The sequence below is a fragment of the Ixodes scapularis genome, unplaced genomic scaffold, assembly GCF_016920785.2.
Source record: "Ixodes scapularis isolate PalLabHiFi unplaced genomic scaffold, ASM1692078v2 PGA_scaffold11__112_contigs__length_91849675, whole genome shotgun sequence".
NCBI classification, from domain to species: Eukaryota; Metazoa; Arthropoda; class Arachnida; order Ixodida; family Ixodidae; genus Ixodes; species Ixodes scapularis.
The window spans coordinates 1,108,947-1,129,806 of record NW_024609837.1 but is presented as its reverse complement, the minus strand read 5'-3'; the positions used below and the strand labels follow the sequence as shown (position 1 = coordinate 1,129,806).

The 20,860-nt window shown below is 44.5% G+C and overlaps 1 protein-coding gene across 1 annotated transcript in view; it reads left to right on the top strand.

The window, feature by feature from the left end:
• Window positions 1–10,986, top strand: part of LOC8038228 (cytochrome P450 1A1) — a 59,588-nt gene extending 48,602 nt beyond the window's left edge. The window contains exons 7-10 of the mRNA XM_042288803.1: window positions 2,193–2,318; window positions 4,356–4,460; window positions 9,220–9,351; window positions 10,598–10,986. Coding sequence (XP_042144737.1) covers window positions 2,193–2,318; window positions 4,356–4,460; window positions 9,220–9,351; window positions 10,598–10,953 — 719 coding nt within the window. The 3' untranslated portion in view covers window positions 10,954–10,986. The remainder of the gene's footprint in view (window positions 1–2,192; window positions 2,319–4,355; window positions 4,461–9,219; window positions 9,352–10,597) is intronic.
• Window positions 10,987–20,860: the final 9,874 nt, after the last annotated feature.

Below are 20,860 nucleotides of genomic sequence, written 5' to 3'. Positions count from 1 at the left end.
TGTTTATAGCCAAGTCTGCTCACGCAACCATGAAATAAAAGTACGAAATATCTCCAACGGTTAGGCTACGATATCTACAGCTCAGATGATTGACACCAATTCCTTAGTTTCCTTTTTAGTACCCTAGTGGATTCTATATTCATAAGGTACTCTGGGAGTTCGTTAAATAAGGAAGGAATGTGATGATTTCTGTTTTTCTTTCCATACAGTGTGTATATTTTTGGAATGACGTATCTTACAGTACGTCTCAAATCTCTATTTTTATTTACGAGGAGGTCAATCCGTTCCTTCGCTCCTCGCAACGAGAAGTTCTTTTTCAACCCTGCGTCATTCCAAAGGGCTGGAGTGAAAAAGGAGTAGCGCCTAGCACCTCCCGAAGTAGAAAGATGTATTCTGTTGCAAACCGCTTGCGAGGAGGAGGCGGAGGGACGGAGCTAGATGCGGCGCTCATGTTGCTCTCTTACGGTACAGATAGCAGACGATCACGGTCGTACGCCCGCGTACCGATCGTTGCGCCGTGTGCGGTACGACCACGAAGAAAATATAAAGCAAAACCTGTAACTTTACTGCTGTGCACCTATTAAAACTATCACCCAATATTCAAAGGGCTCGTTTTATAGGATATATGTGATTAGCATTTGTACAGAAATTTTTAATTCATGCAGCATTTTTAAACTAAAAGGTATCCAGAGCCATGATGCAGAAGGCTGTTGCTCACTCTGTTGCCACTACAGAAAATCCTCAGTCATAACAGCAGCTGTAAAAAACGGGTGATAAGTGCTCGAAATGCACATCCAATGCTTGTAAAAAAAAAAAAAAAAAAAAAAAACTTATAAAATGTAAAAAAAAAAAAAAAAAAAAGGCTTGGGCCAGCGAGATTCGAACTCTCCACTGTCGCTCCTCTACGAGTTCAACAAATCGGCGCTCCAATCCACTCAGCTACCGAGCAGACGACTTTTAGCTACACTAAACACTAATTTATTTCAATTAAAGAAGTCGAACTGCGTTTTGGTCTTTATTCTTCTTCTTATTTGCTGACTCAAACTTTATTAACTTGCTGTCACACATGGCGCTCCTGCCGGGCACTGCCACGAGTTATTTTCTTCATGTTTGGAGCCACGGCACGCTCCCTCCGCCAGCGAAAGAGCCGTTTTGCTAACCAAGCGAGACTGTCCATGTCGGCCATTGGTCGTGCCGGTCGTGCCTTACGGTTCGACCAGCGCATTACGGTAAAATCGCAGAAAACAGGCGCATGCGCAGTTCGTACCAGAGGGCCCATCGTACCGTATCGGATGTGCAGAAACGGTTCCCTAAAACTCTCTATTGTCTTGCAAATGATACCGTATACCTAAAGATAACGTTCATTTGAAGCCGGACAGCCGTTGTAATTAAACAGCTTTCCCAAGCAAAGGATCAAAACGATTCGGATGCGTCGAATTCGCATTTCTTTTCCAAAATGAATTGCAGGCTGCGAAATGGCCTTAACCCTCCGGAAAAGGGCCGTATAAGCTTATGTACTCGGACAAACATCCGCAACAGCAGCCACGGTTTTCCGTCTTCTCCATTTGGCTCGATAAAAAGACGTTTCTGCATTCGTACTCGGCACAGCCAAAACTGCAGCTTAATCGAGATAAAACCTTATAGCGCTTCTCTACATTTACTCGTTGGGTACCTCGATCATGCCGCACACCGATGTTCCTGCACACTGGCTCGCGTCTGTAACGTCACGCCGCTGTGGTGACGCTACAGCCATGCGCAGACACCTCACTTCTTGCGAAACTCGTTTCTGCGCACACGCAGTGCACACACGTGGTGTGGGAAAACGTAGACTTGTCTGTGAACAGAGTTCATCTCGGCGTCACCACCTGTACTAGATTCGTGCTCGTTCAGGGACGCGGCAAGACCCGTTGGCCGCAATGGTGACGTAAGCTATGCTTCGCTGCGTGGATCCACTATGATAACGTTAAGGGGTTAGAAAGGAGAACACCTTGTCTTCCATGTATATTAGGGAACCGTTTTCGCACATCCGATAGGGTTCAATGGACCCTCCTGTACGAACTGCGCATGAGCGAGTCTTCTGCGGGATTGCACATCGTACCGGAGGGTCCATCCTACCCTATCGGATGTGCCATAACGGTTATTGGCTACGGCCACTTTGCCATCGGACGCTCATAACGCTCGTATTTTCACAGGGACGATAGGAAACTTCACTCACTCAATGCTGGCGGAACGAGACGAGGCACTTCTGCAAGAAAAAAGTGACGCCCAGCACCTCACCGAAGCCAGCATGGTCCAGATACTCTTAGAAATTTTCGGAGGTGAGAGAGCATGCACGTATTTTACCGAGACGGATATTTTTTTTTCTATTATTTTGATCTTTTTTTATTGTGCGATATTTATGATCGTTGTTGTTGATAAGGAATCGCTAGATTCAGTACGACATTATTAATGTCTCTCAATAGTTACCATAAAATGTGGCTGTTTTCTTCTATTGTGCATTAATGAATTACATATTTTTCCAGTAGCCCGTAGCCTTTAGCAATATATACATATCTAAAGAAAGCCAGCGGGACCCCAATTTCCTATCCAAAGGAGAAAACGAATTTTATAGTGCTCGTTATATTGTCACGGGTGGTGACTAATAAACAAGAAATAAACAGGAATAAATAAATGTTTAATGTGGCGAACTTGTGCCAAAAATAAAGAAGGAGACAGAAGAAAGCAGAGCGTCGCGGGCGTCGAAGTCGGCGTGTCAGCAGAATCGAGCGCTAGGGCGAGACTGACTCGACAAGGTCGCGGGCGGCCTCTTATCTAGAGTGCGTCGCTATCTCGAAGATTCGGCGAAAACGGTTCGAGCGTCGCGTGATCGGGGCGAGAATGAACACGTACTTTATAGAAAACAAAAGCAGGGATAAATGATAGAAGTTACGTACGGTACATGAATAAACGGGAACTTTCTGGAGGACCGTGACCGAGCGTTTCTTTCTCAGCCTTGCGCGCGGCATTACTACCCCCCTGGGGCCCTTGACAGGCAGTCGGCGTCATTGTGCTTCCGGCCGGACTTGTACACCACGGCCATGTCGAACTCCTGCAGTCGTAGGCTCCACCGAGCGAGGCGTCCGGAGGGGTCCTTCAGATTCGCCAGCCAGCAGAGCGAGTGGTGGTCTGTGACTACGCGAAAAGAACTTCCATACAAATATGGGCGAAACTTTGTTATTGCCCACACGACAGCGAGGCACTCCTTTTCGGTCGTTGAATAGTTCCTCTCCGCTTTAGACAGCGTCCGACTTGCGTATGCGATAACTCGCTCGGCTCCGTCCTGCACTTGGACTAGTACCGCACCCAGTCCGGTGTTACTGGCGTCGGTGTGGATCTCGGTTTCAGCAAACTGGTCGAAATGGCCAAGAATCGGGGGCGTCTGGAGTCTTCGTTTGAGCTCGTCGAATGACCTCTGGTGTTCTTCTGTCCACTCGAACTTTACGGCGTCCTTCGTGAGGTGTGTCAGCGGTGCGGATAGCTTGCACTGCGGACCCTGGGTGGGGAACGCTGCACGGGCATGCGGTACCCCGCACCTCCACCAAAATGTCACGGGTGGTGACTAATAAACAAGAAATAAACAGGAATAAATAAACGTTTAATGTGGCGAACTTGTGCCAAAAATAAAGAAGGAGACAGAAGAAAGCAGAGCGTCGCGGGCGTCGAAGTCGGCGTGTCAGCAGAATCGAGCGCTAGGGCGAGACTGACTCGACAAGGTCGCGGGCGGCCTCTTATCTAGAGTGCGCCGCTATCTCGAAGATTCAGCGAAAGCGGTTCGAGCGTCGCGTGATCGGGGCGAGAATGAACACGTACTTTCTAGAAAACAAAAGCAGGGATAAATGATAGAAGTTACGTGTGGTACATGAATAAACGGGAACTTTCTGGAGGACCGTGACCGAGCGTTTCTTTCTCAGCCTTGCGCGCGGCAATATATATATATATATATATATATATTATATAGCAACGGTGTAATTGAACTTACCCCCAGGCACCCCTGCTACTTCCCCGCAAACCCCTAAAATGTGTTTACTGGTGCCTTTGCTGAAAATCAATCTTGATGTAATTTTCGGCTTTTGTGGAAACAAGCTCGGATTGGAGTACGTCAAAACGCGTCGCTATATTGAAATGTTGACTCTGGTTCCATGCCTCGTATGTCAATCATTTTCAGAGATAGCTAAAATGCGCCTAGTATCCTCTGTACTATATACGTACAACTGTTACCTTCTAGCTGCACAGTCACAGGACTCTAAGCTACTTTTTGGGGCATTTCTCGACTTCGCTCAGCGTAAGCTTAGGTTTTCAAAATCGATGTTTTTCAGCGGCGACTGACACCTCTCTGGGAGAACTGCAGTGGTTATGTCTGACGATGACCCGAAAACCCGAAGTCCAGGCAAGGATCAAACGAGAAATTGAATACCACCTTGGTGAGGACAATAATAATGCTGTTCGTCTCTCGACTGAATTTTGTTTTTTTATCCATCTTAGGTGTTGAACGTAATATTACATTAAGTATGAAAACTATACTTTGTTTCACCGTTAGTCCCAGTGCAGCCGATGCAACGAATTGATCGGTTCAATCAAGCAGTTCCAAAAACGCAATATCATGGAGGTCGTTTTCTTTATGCACCTGCGCTATCACGGGCAAAGCAATCAATAGCAGTAAATGCGCCGTGACCTTGCGCTTTCATGGCGAGCGTTTGTCTTGGTACGTCTTTTAGCAGTTAGCTGCTCTCGGACGCATGCGGAAAAGAAATATAGCCATCCTTTTGAGAGCTCCCGCAGAAGATATACGGACATGTGACGTGACTCGAGCTTTATAATATTAGACATGTAATGGTTTATTTTCTGTTCGGAAATTAGAATGTAGTTTCATATCTTGGAATCCAGAGATCAATTAACAAAAACTGCTTGCTTGGAAGAAGAGCGTGTTGGTTTAAGTCATGGATGAAGAAAGTATAAAACAATAAAAACAGGGACAACACAACCACATCTTTCAACTAGCAACAGACGAGTAAACTTTCAAAAGCAAGCAGCCGACTATACCCAGTAGGAGTAGGGGAGAGAAGGGGGAGAGAAGGAAAGATAAGAAACGCGAAGTGCAAGTCAGGGTGGTAGGGCTATCTCGGATTTTAAAAATTCAACCTCAGTTTTCGTCAGCAGGAGGGAAGGGTTTGACACGTTGTTTTTTGCTGTGGTCATGGCGAATGATTCTATGATTTCCCTGCCGAATCTGCTGTCATGTCCTCCCAGGATTTTTGTGTCATCAAACAGGGGATGACAACGCAAACACGAACGGGCATGTATGACTATGAGATGATAAGAATCTTTAGAGGCCTTAGAAACTTCGTTGTGATGTTCGCGGAGTCTGTGATTGGTGCATCTGCCGGTCTGTCCTATGTATTGATGGCCGAAGCTCAAGGGGGTGGAGTAAACTTTCTTTTCTTTGCATGGGACGAATTTCTTTTCGTGTTTGACAGTGCAGCCTATCGGAATCCGGTTGTTGTTCACTTGCTGACAGAGTTGTTTAAGACGCATGCGGCACGAGAAGACAACATTCGTGTCGAACTTTGAGGCAATGGATTTTATCCGGTGGGCTGAATTGTGTACGTAAGTTCGACACGAATGTTGTCTTCTCGTGCCGCATGCGTCTTAAACAACTCTGTCAGCAAGTGAACAACAACCGGATTCCGATTGGCTGCAGTGTCAAACACGAAAAGAAATTCGTTCCATGCAAAGAAAAGAAAGTTTACTCCACCCCCTTGAGCTTCGGCCATCAATACATAGGACAGACCGGCAGATGCACCAATCACAGACTCCGCGAACATCACAACGAAGTTTCTAAGGCCTCTAAAGATTCTTATCATCTCATAGTCATACATGCCCGTTCGTGTTTGCGTTGTCATCCCCTCTTTGATGACACAAAAATCCTGGGAGGACATGACAGCAGATTCGGCAGGGAAATCATAGAATCATTCGCCATGACCACAGCAAAAAACAACGTGTCAAACCCTTCCCTCCTGCTGACGAAAACTGAGGTTGAATTTTTAAAATCCGAGATAGCCCTACCACCCTGACTTGCACTTCGCGTTTCTTATCTTTCCTTCTCTCTCCCTTCTCTCCCCTACTCCTACTGGGTATAGTCGGCTGCTCGCTGTTGAAAGTTTACTCGTCTGTTGCTAGTTGAAAGATGTGGTTGTGTTGTCCCTGTTTTTATTGTTTTATACTTTCTTCATCCATAACAAAAACTGCGACGATATTTTTATTCATTCCTCGGTCTCTGGTTTTCACCATGTTGATAGTTAGTTCACCCCATCGACATGATGTTTCCTCTTCTTTTTGAACAATTCTCTCTTTTTCTAACTTCCTACAGAAAACTGTAATGTCGTTTATTTGATGCTTCTTAACACACATATAGCATTACAATTCTAGCTTCATCCCTTACCTTTTTTTTTTGTTGCGTACTTTGCGTTTTTTTTTTGCGTAAAAGTACAAATGTTGCAAAAGAATAGGTTGAACAGCCGTTTTCAGAATATGCGAAGGCAGCATATCTTCCTCGCTTAAATTTACAAAACAAAATTGATAGATTTGAAAGTGTATAAAAGCTACAAAATAAAAATTTACATTTCTGGGTTAGTGTCGTGATGTATGAGTTGGTTCATGGTGAACGGAAATAAACAGCGCGCGAAATTAGACAAGGACGAAAGAAAGGTGCGAACGACACAAGCGCTGAACTCACAACTAAACATTTATTGAAAAAACACTAACGTAGTAAACCGCACTATCGCTTCAGCACGTGTCAAGATAGGCAATTTCTTTTTTGTACAGAAACACCGATGTTTGGCTGGGGCATGTATCTTGACCCTCTTTTGTTATTGCATACGCTTCCAATAATTCTATGGTAGTTTTATCTGCGCCCCTCCCGATGATGATGATGATGTTGTTGAATTTGCGCTGGCAATTACAGACAGAACAATGCAGAGGCAAGTGACCCCCAGCGGTCGACCGGAGTGAACACTCTTGTTCACGTGCCCTGTCATTAATCCATCGGCCAGTTTGGCCGATGTACACTTTTCAGCAGCTTAGTGGGATCATGTATACCACACCAACCACATAATCAACATACTTGTTCCTGTGCTTTGCGGCACATTGGCTCTTGCACCCAACCTTTTCTGCAATTCTAGGGCAGAGTTGCGCCAAATTTCGCGGTGCCGAAAGAACTACAGGGACGCCAAACAGCCCAGTTACCTGTTTTCAAATTGTGCGAGAGTTTGTGCATGTAAGGGAGTACCTGGGGTCTGGTTGTGGGTCTTTCTTTTTTCTGACTTAACCCTCCTTAAATTTTTTTTTAACAACGTCTGCGCCGCTGCCTGAATAACTGACGCCGGGAAGCCAGCATCTGTCAGCCGCAGTACCTGCATCCTGGGCGGTTTGACGTCCCTGTTGTTTTTTCGGCACCGTGAAAGTTGGCGCAACTCTGTCCTAGAGCTGCAGAAAAGGCTGGGGGCAAGAACCAATGAGCCGTAAAGCACAGGAACAAGTACGTTGATTGTGTGGTTGGAGTGGTGTACAAGATCCCACTAAGCTGCGGAAAAGTGTACATCGGCCAAACTGGCCGATGCATTAATGACAGGGCACGTGATCATGACTGGTCACTCCGGTCGACTGCTGGGGGTCACTTGCCTCTGCATTGTGCTGCCTGTAAATTCCAGCTCAAATTCAACAACATCACCATCATCGGGAGGGGCACAGATAAAACTACCAGAGAATTATTGGAAGCGTATGCAATAACAAAAGAGGGTCAAGATGCATGCCCCAGCCAAACATCGGTTTTTCTGGACAAAAAAAAATGGCCTACCTTGACACGTGCTGAAGCGATAGTGCGGTTTACTACGTTGGTGTTTTTTTTTTCAATAAATGTTTACTTGTGAGTTCAGCGCTTGTGTTGTTCGCACCTTACTTTCGTCCTTGTCTATTTTTTCGCGTTGTTTATTTCCGGTTACATTTATGACATGTGACCTAAGTAAACTATCATGTAAGGCCTGGATCTGCAAGACCTCTGCAGCGAAGTGGACTGGAGGATATTGGGGAGGGTTAGGAAACAGACGGTTAAGAAACTCACAATTGATTGAAGAGTGACAATATGACGCTCCAAGTTTGTCACACTCTGCGTTTCTTAATCTGACAGTGACTCTGATTGTTCGCCCAAGTAAAATAACGCGACCAACTGTCCTAAGGCTTACCTAAAGAATTGCAAGAAGTGAAAGTAGGCAGTCGACCTGGATTGGGAACCTCCTCATCTAAACCCCTGAGATGCGGATACAGAAAATAAAGGATGACAGAAGAGAAATATATTCAATTCACAGTAATTAAAGTTGCAGTGTAATTCAAATTTTAGACTTGTTTCTTCAGACGGTGATATTGAATATTTACCTTCAAGGTGTTTATTTTTATTTGAAGCTTTTGATTGGTAACGTTTGATTATGTTAGAATGAGCCCGGTTGGATAATTTGTATGCTAGTGCGGTAGTAGGCGCAGCATAATGCCATTTCGAACAGTCTGCCCAGACTTCCTATTGTCTGATTTCGCCCAATATATTACATTCAAAATACATTTGTCTTTATAAAGCAATTTTAGGTGGATGCTTTATAATAGGGATCTCCCAGGTGGCCCGCCAGAAGAAGGCCTAACCAGAGATTCAAAATCCTATGGGTCAAACTTGGGCCTAATACTGCTTTGCTCAAATGCGTTAGTTAGTGGCAGGGTACTTTTTGGGGTTTCTGTGGCTTTTTTCTGGCTCACGATATAATTGCCGAAGTTTCAGACTTGAGCCGACGATGCCAATCATGAGCCGAATTCACAACGGTGAAGTCTAAATATGGCACTTAATTGTTTGGTAATTCAGAGCAAACGTTCCACACGAAAACTGAACAAACAAAAGTGAAGTCTTACTCTGTCATTTTGTTTGACAAGTTCAAATTTGCCAAATGAGATTCCAATTAGTAGCCCTAAAGCTCGACTTTAACACTTATTTGGCAAATTAGAGCCAATACACGAAGACCCTGGCTAAAAGAAGTTCAAGTTTGGCTCTAGCTTGCCTTCTTTGGCCCATTTAAAACCCTCAATGTCCAGACAAAAATCAAATATTGGCTCAAAGAACTGTGCTACCTGGGCCCGTTCTTCCAGGTCAAACACCGCCGACCTTACAAGACAAGGAGAAACTCCCATACACCGTTGCCTGCCTCTACGAGACACTTCGTTTTTACCCCATTCTTCCCATGGGCTTTCCGCACAACACAACTTGTGACACGCATGCAGGTGAGTGCGCTCCTTAGCCGTCTAACACTAAGCTCAGATACGATACCAGTGGAATTGTTTGGTCCCTCCTTCCCCATTGAAATACAGAGATTTGCAGCCATACGATCCATATTGCATCACACCAAAATGGTACATGGCATACTACTGTGCAGTCGACTTATAGCTATACTAAGCAAACCCGAACTTTCCAACGTTATAGACAATCATCGTTGTATTTGGAGTGGAAACTCATTGTTTCTGCACTAAAAGCTCTAGGAACGGATCGTTATAAGCGGTACATCGTTATATATGGTATCGTTAGAAGCGGATTGTACTAGACGCATTTTTCTCAATGATGAGCGCACGGGGCGATTTGATGATTGGCCATGGTTGTATATTATATTTTGAACACCAGATGGAAGACAGGTCGCTTTGTTTTATTCATTGCGTCTTCAATATTCAGTCGAAATAGCCATATCTCAAATTAAATAGTCGCGACGCACAGCACCGACAATCCCACGTGAGTCAAGATGGCGGTTTTATGGGAGCGCATAAATCGGTTTCTTAACTCATCGCGCTGTATTTTACTACAGAGGTGCTCGAAGTTGGTGCATTCATTAATTGAGAGTATGAATGCATGGAACGTTCGAAGAAAGAAAGAAATTAAATAAAAACTGGTTTTGTCTATGAAAAAATATCGCTAATCCTTTTTTCTCTCAAAACTCAAGGCTATTTAGGCATTTATTACGACTGAAAAAAGTACCATAATTGGAAATAAACTGCAATTGGCTTACCTATTCTTCACTTTCTTTACCCATATAAGCGCCACAGTGACACGAAACATGTTTTAAGTGTGCATGCAAAGTATACGGAGAACATAGTTTTAAATGTTTCGAGATGTACTCAGGTGAGCAAACCTTTCTACAATTTTCGCGAAAACTTCCAGCACCTTCGGGCACCTCTGCAGTAAGTCCTAGCGCCGTTCGTTAAGAAACCGACTTGTGCGGTCAATTCAAACAGCCATCAATTCGTTTTATTCACGCGGTGTTTTGTGTGTTTTATGTGTTTAAAACGCGTTACAATAAGGTTTTTTTTTTAACATTTGGATTATAAAATTCTTTAACTTTCAAACTCCTCTTTATAGGGGCATTTCGTGTGGTATCATGGGATATAAACTTTATCGGTCTGTATCGTGTTTTTTTTTTTTTTGCTGTTTTTTTTTTTTAGCTGAGTAAGGCTGATGACTCAAAAGGTTCCATACATACAGGCGGCAAGTTCATCCCCAAGGACACAGGTGTTTTCTACAACATCCACGCAGTGAACCACGATCCCGCTCTCTGGAAGGATCCAGATGTCTACAGACCCGAACGCTTCCTAGATCCCGCGACAGGGAAGCTGAACCTGGAAGGCCTGCCTCCGCTCCTCACGTTCGGTCTGGGCCCCAGGACGTGTCCTGGGGAGAAATTAGGTCACGTGAAGATGTTTTGCGTGCTCGTGCGGCTCATGCAGCGCCTCAGCTGTAGCGTGCCTGCGGGGACCTTGAGCAAGGACATAAAAGAACTCGGCTCCAGTTTTTTCCTAAAGGCAGCAGTACAGGAAATTGTTTTTACACGGCGGTACTGAATGATGGTGCATTAAACAAAATTCAACGCCAGTTCACAGACGTGTATTTCGGCACAATAGTGACTTTTAGGGAAGGATATCCACGAGCTTTGCGTACGCGAAGAAATAGCGTCATCGTCACGGCACTTGTGCCAAGCTCAAAACCGTGTTTTAAATAGGCTCATGACGTCGATTTTCTTTTTTTATACGTTCTCAAAACACATGGTCACTCGATTCCAAGACTCGCTAATTCGTTAAATTGCTCAGAAGCAAATACGGAATGTGTTAAATACGGTGTGAAAGCCGTTAGTGCAAAGTTACCCCACGAAGTGCGCTCGCAGACGACCGCAGTCGACGAGCGAAAACGTCGATAGCGAGGGCGGTTAATCAATTGGTGAGCCAAACTCGCTGTTGGCGTCTGTGAGTTCGAAATCGAAAACGACCGTTACAAAAAACGTCGCGAGGTCAGGCTGCATCGTAGACGTGGCTCTAGAAGCACCTACAATCATAAAGAATCACCTAGAATCCCCTAGAAAACGAGGTCCCCCAAAACGTGGATCACTGGGGGATGCAGGCAGTTCCTCCCTCGTGTCAGAATCGCCGCCAACGTGCCTTGCAGCGCCACACAACGACCGAAACTCTAACACGTGGCGTCGCCAGGGCGAACGCGTCTGCCACTCTGCGCCAACCCTAGTCGAGCTTGGGCGTGTACGGCGCTTGGGGACGGGATGACAATCAAGACGACGACGTAGTGCGCAAGTCATGCCTTCTGTAGTCGGCTACAGGCTAAGAGTTCAGGGGTGCTTTCTCACGCCCCTCCTTTACGCTTTAGCTGAGCAAACGCTGGAAAGGACGCGACCTCCTCTCAAGCGTTCGCTCTGCTGAAGTAGAAAGGGCTGGGAGGCTCGAGTTTTCCATCAATTATCTGCCTGTCACCAATTGTAGGTGGTATTGCATGGCCGGTCTTCCAGCGTCTCGCCTGTCTACTGCAACCAGCCGAAACGCTAAGTGCCTATACGGGGATCATACACGCACACGCGCAGGAGGAAGGACAACAAAACCGGACAACGAATACAGCAATATAGAAGACATAATAATTTAAAAGACAAACATCTCGGATAACGAGGCTACGTAGTGCTGTATTTTCGGCTACATCTAAGGAGGCCAAGAGGGCACAGGATAAACACGACGTTTGTGCGAGTGTTCGCGTGGAACCCATGTTGCCATTGACTGAACATGAGTCACCGCCAAAATTAGCCGACTACACGTATTGTGTTCAATTCATGCCCTGGTGTCCTTCTTTAGACGACGTTGAAAATTCAGCAGAGTTACTTTGTTATATGGGAGCGGCTGGACAGAGGCAAGCTAGCTAACAATATGCAGCTCGTATACTTGAATGCGCATTTTCTTTTAATTCCTCTAATAACGTCAATATCTTATTTTAGTAATCTCACGTGTTCTTGTTCATTTCGATTGGGCAGGCAGAAAAGGCTAGTACCTCACAAAGTATGCTGGATTATTAAATGTCGAGCCTGACAGATAATAATGAGCCAGCCATCCGAAATTAAACTGTGAAAGTCGCTGTGGCAGCGTTATAAAAAAATTTTTTTGTATAACTTGTGACTGAATGGAAGCCACTTTTATATTTTTCTTTAATCTAACCTGCCTAAACGTGTTTCACACGTTTATTTGTTGTTTCTCTGACGCAAACATTTGCTCTTTAAACATTGCCCCCCTTCTCGCCACACAAATGGCTTCAGTAGCATGCCGGATCTTCTGAACTTCATGACCGGTTTCTTCTTTGTCGATACTTTTTGTACAGCGAGTCTGTATACCTCTACCAGCCAAGGGCATTTTCGCGTCGTCGTTGTCAGCAAGAAACTCCCGGCAAACGATTGAAGGCAAAACAGCATAGCTCCTTGTAAATCAGGCATACAGCATACAGCTCAGTATCCGTTTCAATAAAGAAAACCACAAAACAAACATCGAAACCACATGGTGTATGATAAGGCGCGTGTGAGCAATAGGAACACCCTCCCATGCGTTCCGGTAAAGATTAGGTTTGCAGCTGCTTCGAAAGGGGTTGACGTCATTCGAAGCCCTCGTGTGAAGTGCAAAAAGCTGCCGCGGCGACGGCAGCTTGCGACGTGGGGAGTGACGTCACTAGCCTTTCGTATATAAAAGAAGAGCCCGCCTATAGCCCGTTTCACCTTACGTCCGGACGCGTAGCGGATGCTACGCGGATCCGCTACGCGCTATCTTAGCCAATCCCGTTCTGTGGGCGTGTCCTGTGATGCGCTTTCCGCGCGTCGCTGTGCCCACTCTCTAAGGTCACGTGAAACTCACACTGCCTCTCATTGGCTCCGATGGCTCGTAACATCCGCTTAAACGTAAGAATGAACCGGAGTATAGGAACTGATTTCCTTGTTGCTGCAGCACCGCGATCAATAGGCCAGGCATAGTGAGGACTCCCGAGGAGCAGCGTGAATACTAGGAGAGGGAAAAGAAGCGGACATACGACCAGCGGCGGCGTGCCGCGACCGGCAGCGGCATTTCGTACACTGCAGTAGGCAATCGTTGCAGGGGATACCACAGATTCGCTGACCATTCACCCTCTCAGCAGGGATTGGAGCCACAATATATTTGTAACATAAATCTGTACTTGTGAACCGCTTACTTCAGGCTCCATATAGTTGCTGACAGCTTAAGGAACGCACTGTGTGGCGAGTTTGCGGCATCAATGGCCCTTTCGCAGCCAATGAGATCGAAGCGTTAGCCGATATGACCACCCAAGAACAAATCACGCGAGAATAAATTGACCTCCGCCTGAAATCAAGCTACACTCGCAGTCTTTAGGCGACTGGTGGTCGCTAAAAAAATCCGCTTGACCCAGGGATCGAACCCTGAACCTCTACAAGACTAACGGAGTGCTCTGTCAACTGAGCTAGCCAGGGGCTAGCCATTGGTAGAGCAAACGGATGCTAACAGTTGTCACCTGTCTTCATCGTGGCCGCCGCAAGGGTAAGATCAGTTAAATGATTAGATAGAATGATTTAGGGGTGGGGGGAATGGGGGGGGGGGGGAGGGGGGAGGCCTCCTTATGGCGGAGATTTACGTAGGAATGAATTGACTTCCACCTGAAACAGAGCGCAACTTGCGCCATCCAGGTAACTGCTCATCACTGAAACTAATAAAATCCGCCTGGTGCGGGTATTATCATCATCATCATCATAACTATTTATTTTTGTTGAGGCACCGTGGGGCATTATACAAGGGGGTGGCAATGGAACAAAAACAAATACAACAGTAAACACAGTTATAACACTGTAAGCTAGCTAGGTATGTTAGATAAAGAGAGGGTAATGGCTCCAACAAATTTAGTAGTATCATTAATTAATAGGAACGATGTTGTGAGGTAGTAAATTCCAAACCTCGACGGCAAATAGTAGTGCGGAAGTCTGGTGAGAAACAGTTATTGATGATCGAAATGGGCGTAAATTACATAGGTGATCTAGACGCGGCAAAATACGATGGGAAGGTAATTGCTCTGATTTACTGAGGTGGCTATTGTGATAAAAAATTCGATGGAGGAGAGAGAGGCGTGATACTTGGCGGCGAAGAGAAAATGAATGAAGATTAGCTGATTGGCCTAATCCTGATATGCTGAAATATGGTGAGTAGTTGTTTTAAATAAAACAAAGGGCTCTATTTTGGACAGATTCTAGAATATTTACGAGGTAGGACTGCCATGGGGATGATATATAGGAGGCACGTTCTAACTTCGATCTTATAAGAGAAGTATACACTAGTCGTTTTACGGACGGTGTAGCAAGTTTCAGTTTATGGCGCAAATATCTGAGAGACCGGTTAGTATCAGAAATAACAGAAGTTAAGTGAACAGTCCATGATAGGTCAGAAGTGAGATGAACACCTCGGTATTTATAAGATGAGCATTCTATTACTTGAGTGTCAGGGAGGTAATACGAAAATGATGTGGCACGCGAAAAGCGGGAAAGTGATAGGGATCTACATTTATTAAAGTTTGACTTCATCTGCCAATTTTTACACCAATGAATTACAGACTCAAGGTCTTCCTGGACAACATGATGATCACGGTATGAAAGAATGGGTCGTAAAATAGCAGAATCGTCGGCGAACAGGCGCATAGAAGAAGCTAAAATAAAGTGTAGATTATTAATATAAATTAGGAACAGAAGGGGGCCGAGTACGGTTCCCTGGGGGCACGTGAGGCTACGGTAGAGGGGGGAAGTTTTACGTTGTTAACAGAGAAATGTTTCTTATGGTTAGTTAGAAATTCAGAAATCCACTTAAAAACAGAGGTGTGAATAATAATATTGTTAAGCTTTGTTAAAAGACGTTGGTGTGGAACTTTGTCGAATGCTTTGGTGAAGTCGATGAAAATGGCGTCGGTCTGAATGTTCGGATCGAAGCTTGAATAAATATCAGTAACGAAGGTGGTTAGCTGGGTTGCACACGAGCAAGATTTACGAAATCCGTGCTGATATTCAGAAAGAAGGTTATGAGATTAAAAAAAGTTTATTATATTTGAGTAAAGTATATGATCCATGAGCTTAGATGGAACACTGGTGAGAGAGATGGGACGGTAATTACTTATGAGCTGGCAATCACCAGTTTTGTGAACAGGTACTACGTTAGCTATTTCCCAGTCACGTGGAACTATGGAAGGCGTGAGCGATTTTGAGAATATGTCACAGAGGAAAACGGAGGAAATGTTTTTAGTGTTTATTAATACCTTCGATTTAATTTGGTCGTCTCCAGAGCTCGAGGAGACCTTTAGGTTGTCTATTGCTTTCGATACGCCTGTGTGGTCACTTATGATAGGATTCATCTGAGGGTGAGATAATGGGCATGAGTCGAGCGTTTAGCAAGTCTTCTTTGGTAAAGATTGATGCGAAGAAATTGTTACGGTAAAGAGCGCTATATTCATCTGAAAGTGGGATGCCGTTGTCGTTTAGGAACTACAAAGGAAGAGACAGAGCTGGGTTGACCACTTTCGAGAATTTATTGGGTTTATTTGTTAAAATGCTGGGGAGGTCGTGAGTGTAAAACTTGGCTTTAGCATCAGTAATGGCGTTTCTGTATGTTCTAGCACATGCATGATATGCATTCCACGAGGCTGAATGGTTGACAGACTTGGCTCGTTTATAAAGTCACTTTTCCTTGTCAGCATGACTATGCAATGTTTTGTTATACCATCGGGGACAGTTATCGGAGGTGATGCGGGTCAGTGGCATGAAGCGCTCAACTAAGTGGGTCAGCTTATTTTGATAGTGCGTCCAATTTTCATCGACGGTTCTTTTCTCGAGATTAACAAAAATTGATTGGTAAAATTCTTCGAGGCATGAGTTGATGGACACGTAGTCGGCCCTCATTTAGTCGCGAATGTATTTGCAATAATGTGATTTCCGAGGAACAGAGTTATGTCGATGACAAAACGGCCGCTAATTCCTGTTAAGTAGGTAACGTTGCTAAAAAGAGAAGGTTCCTGACTTAAGCACAAGCCGAGTATATTGCTGCAGCAGTCGGTAATCCCAGTAGGCTGGGTGATAATATTTGTTAGGCTATAATCTATGCAAAGATCTATAAATACTTGAGAGGAAGTGCAAGTGTAAGTGAAGGTAAACCAATTAATATTAGAGTAATTAAGATCACCAAGAGGTACAACAGAAGCGTTAGAGTATTGAGTAGCGAGTTCAGAAAGACACTTATTAAGCTCAAATGTGAATTCCTTATTACTATCAGGCGGCCTATAACAAACGCCGAGTACAACAGAGGGTGCCGTAGGGAGGTAAACCCATATGACTTCTAGTTCGGTAGAAAGTGGAAAGTTCCGAGACGTGATTTGACTATTAATATTCAAAAGTACGCCTCCGCCCTTTTTAGTAATTCTGTCACATCTGTACACACGAATGTTTGGATAAGAAGGGAACAATTCAGCATCTGATATTTCGGAATTCAGCCACGTCTCCGCAAGAACAACAAAATCGGCGTTACATGTTTGAATAGAGGAATTCACATCATCTCTCTTTGGGATTAGGCTTATAATCTTAGTAAACAAACCAGAATAAATAAAATATATCTTATTGATACCATGGGGTTTAGTAGTTTCATTGTGAGTGGGCAAACGGGAAGAACGCCGGCATTGCTACGTGCATCTTTCAGCAACCGAACCGTTAGCGTCATCGAATACAAACCACTTGCCATCTATAAACAGTTTATTGTGGCGCAGCGGAAAAGGCGTTCCCTTTGGTCTGGCAAAATCAAGAAGACGACGGTACGCAAGCCTTACAGAAAGTGAAGCTCTTCGCTAACTGCAACGCGTGAGCCCTTAAGCTTGTGCATAAAACCAAGAATGCCCTATTTTCCTTTGAACGATGAAAACTTGACAAATATGGGACGAATTTTCTGCAGATGGAATACTCCTAAACGGTGAGCTCTTTTTATCTCCGGGAGATACAACTTTGATACCAAGTTCCTCAGAACACAGTCTTGTGGTCAAGCCCTGGCAGAGATATGCGAATGAAAATAGTACAAATATGGACTCTTTTCAAACGCATTGCTTAATATGATGAAAGAATCTATGGCAAAGAAATTTTATTGCATTTACAAGAATACATAAAAAGCTTTTCATGTAAACGTATAAAATTAACAATATTACATTTTCGAAATAGGTATAGATACAAGTTTTCATTTGATATTTTTTATGCCTTAACTAATTGTACATCGATAGACATTTCGAATCAAACTACGGTTTGAATCGAGATGGCTTTACCATTACTGTCAAAGGTGCAAGATTCAAAAATGCTTATTTTATAAAATAAAATAAAAAAATACAGTTTTAGTTAACCCTTCTATATAAAGTATTAAAGCAGTAAAAAAAAAGAGTTATTATTGGTGTGAAAAAGATAATCTAAATGTTGCGAGCCTCCAAAATGTGTCACTAGTGAAAACTGCAAGAATCACAGCACCTACCTTCTGCCCTCTCAAAGCCGAAAATTCAATGACAAAAATATTTTCGTTGTCCTTATTTGCAGCTTTGTTCTAGTCACGCATTTACCACCAACATATATTTTTCTTAGCTTTTTGAGGACTCGAACATTTTTTTCTCGAACTATTTGAGATGAAATCACTCAGAGGCCGGGAACGGAAATAGAACTTCTCCAGCCTCATCCTTGGATTGATTTCCTAAGGTTCTGGTATGAGATGTATTTTGTCTCGTGTATCTCGTGTGAGATGTGCACACTCATAACGTGTATTTTGGGCCGGTTGCACCAACGTCGCTTAGCGCAAAGCGGAGCTAAGCCGGGAACTTAAGCTTAGTTTCGGTTTCGTTCGGTTGCACCAAACTCGCTTATCGCTAAACCTAGCACTAAACTACGCTTAACTTAAGCGCTCAACATTGGGCGCTTTGCTTCTGGTTGTTTCTTAGTCCTGGATTAAAAACATGGCGGCTGGTTTGTCACGGTCGACGCGGTGGACGAAATTGGTTGTGCAAAGTGTTTTAGGCTACATCATCGTGAAAGTCTCGACAAAATGACTTTCGATTGTGACAAGGATGCAAAATATTGTCGCGTGAAGTGTTTATCGACCCCTGTTTTCAAGTTGGCTCTCCACTTTCAGGGCGTGTTAGCCCTAACCGAGAAACGTACGGAGCTGTGGGGCTCACGTCTGTATTCCCGTTGGTTCTTCTGTCAACGAGCTTATTCGTATGTACTTACTAATTTTCGCATAGCTGTAACGTATTGTTATTTACCACCTTGTTTTTTTACACTTGTAGCGCGTATCCTTCAATCTGATCAGCGCGTTGAATAGTGGCAGTACATGATCTCGGCGATCAGCTGATTGTCGACACCTCTGCCGTTTGCATTAGATTGCGGCGCTTTTAAGTAATAAAACAGCGAAAATTCAATTTCTTTCGTTTTCTGAGTTTTGAGACAATCTTCAGTGGAATTTTCCTTATCTCGCGAGTAGAATCTTGGCTTCAGAAAACTGTATCGTTCCCTAACTAACTTTTTCGGTGATCGCATTTCTTTTTTATATACTTTGCTTTATATCTTTCATTCGTTTCCCGAGAAAGAGATACTGTTGTTTCCGAGTTGTGCTCTGTGATGGTGTTTTCCCTTTACTTTTGTCGTTTGTTGTCATTGTGACGATGGTTGAGACTATATACCGGAACACGTTTTCAATAAAATTCAGTTGAAAGTTGCGCCTTGTTGTGTCGTCCGTAACTTTTTTGGTGATCGTGATTTTTTAGGAATATTTTGCTTTATATCTTTCATTCGTGGCGACGACAAATCGTAACGACTACTATGTTAGATTCGTTCATTGCTGTATCGGGGCAGGCTGCGACAGGTGATGCGAAGAGACGACCGTTCTTATCGGCACGATGTGATATACTAGTGGGAGTTTTTTTTTTTTTTTTTCTGAACTCGACAGTGTGAAACTGATGTCCGTTTGAGGCTGCAGCGGATGTTCAACGACGGTACAGTGCAGTTCTGTCACCTTGCTGATAGCAACGAGTACCGTCGATGCAAGGTCTCGTGACCTGACCTCTCGACGACTTCTATTCGACGATTTCCGCTCATTTTCGTAGCTGCCGTGGCGAGTTCGTCACTGTTTTGAACTTCATCGCTCTCAGGCTTGACTTGGTTTTAGTAGTCATCTTACCTGCCTACTTATATCTATGATGTTTTGTCTTCAGCGATGTAGCGAGTAGAGTGTCCTTCTCGCGTTCGGTGAGATTTGGGGCCCCCGATGGCTCCTTCGCCTCAAAATGTGAGCACGAAAACTACTACCACTGTCAAAATATCCTGTTATCAACCGATATTAAACACACAGTCACAGATGTAAAGAGCATTCGTGTTTATTTGAAGCTTTGACTTCTGTTATTGAAAGTTAAACGAAAAAATGACTGAATTTGGAGACCTTTAATTTGTTACTCACCGAAGAAATACAGCGAAAAGCAGACGCCGACGACGACTACTACGGCAGTTTTTTGTTCTTTTTTTTTTTTTTTGTTTCCATCACGTGATTCCTTTCCGCCAATCGTATTCGTCACTCTGAGCGTTCCCTAGTTTGCTCTGTTTGTCCCTAGATTCCCTACGCAAATCCAGCGTTTAGCTAGGGGCGCGTCTGTAAAGCCGGCTTAACGTTGGTGCAACCGAAATTTAAACCCGTGCTTACCTAAGCTTGGTTTAGGGCGCTAAGCCGGCTTAGGAAAGTGCCGCTTTGGGTTAAGGTAAGCGGCGTTGGTGCAACCGGCCCTTTATGATGCAGTAGACTGATCTCTCCACGCGTTCGGCGCATGAAAGAAGCACTTTGGGTCACAAGAAGCAGTCTGCAGTGCCCGAAACGGCTCGCGCCGTCACGTGCTCTGCACGTGCAAAGTTCCAGCCAGGTTCGGTCACGTGCACAAATACTAAAGTTCCCTGGATACGCCGTGGCAGCGGTGGCGTAGTCAAACTGGCTAGTGAGATCGGTCGATTAATTGCGGCACTGATTAGTGCATCAAACGACTCGCTCACCTATAAGCAGCGTCAATTAAATGAATAAAAAGCAGCTAAGGAGATGACGGGCCCGTGGCGGCCTGCCACGGATTTCAAACAGAGCGAGCACGACCGGGAGTTCAAGCATTAAAAACCAACAACGTCGAGGGTGAGCCACAAATACAATCCGTTCGTCCCTATGTTGACAGTGCAACGGGAGCTACACGCTCGCAGGACCGATCAACCGCTGCCCTTCCATTACCTGACCCTGGTCTTTGAGTGTGATGTGGGCTGGAACGAGCTCACGTGCACGTAGCCGTCACAACACCTTTAGCTTAGCGTCCTCTGCCATTAGCTCCGCGTCACACAAGGTTGCGAGGCTCCCAACCACGGCAGCGAAG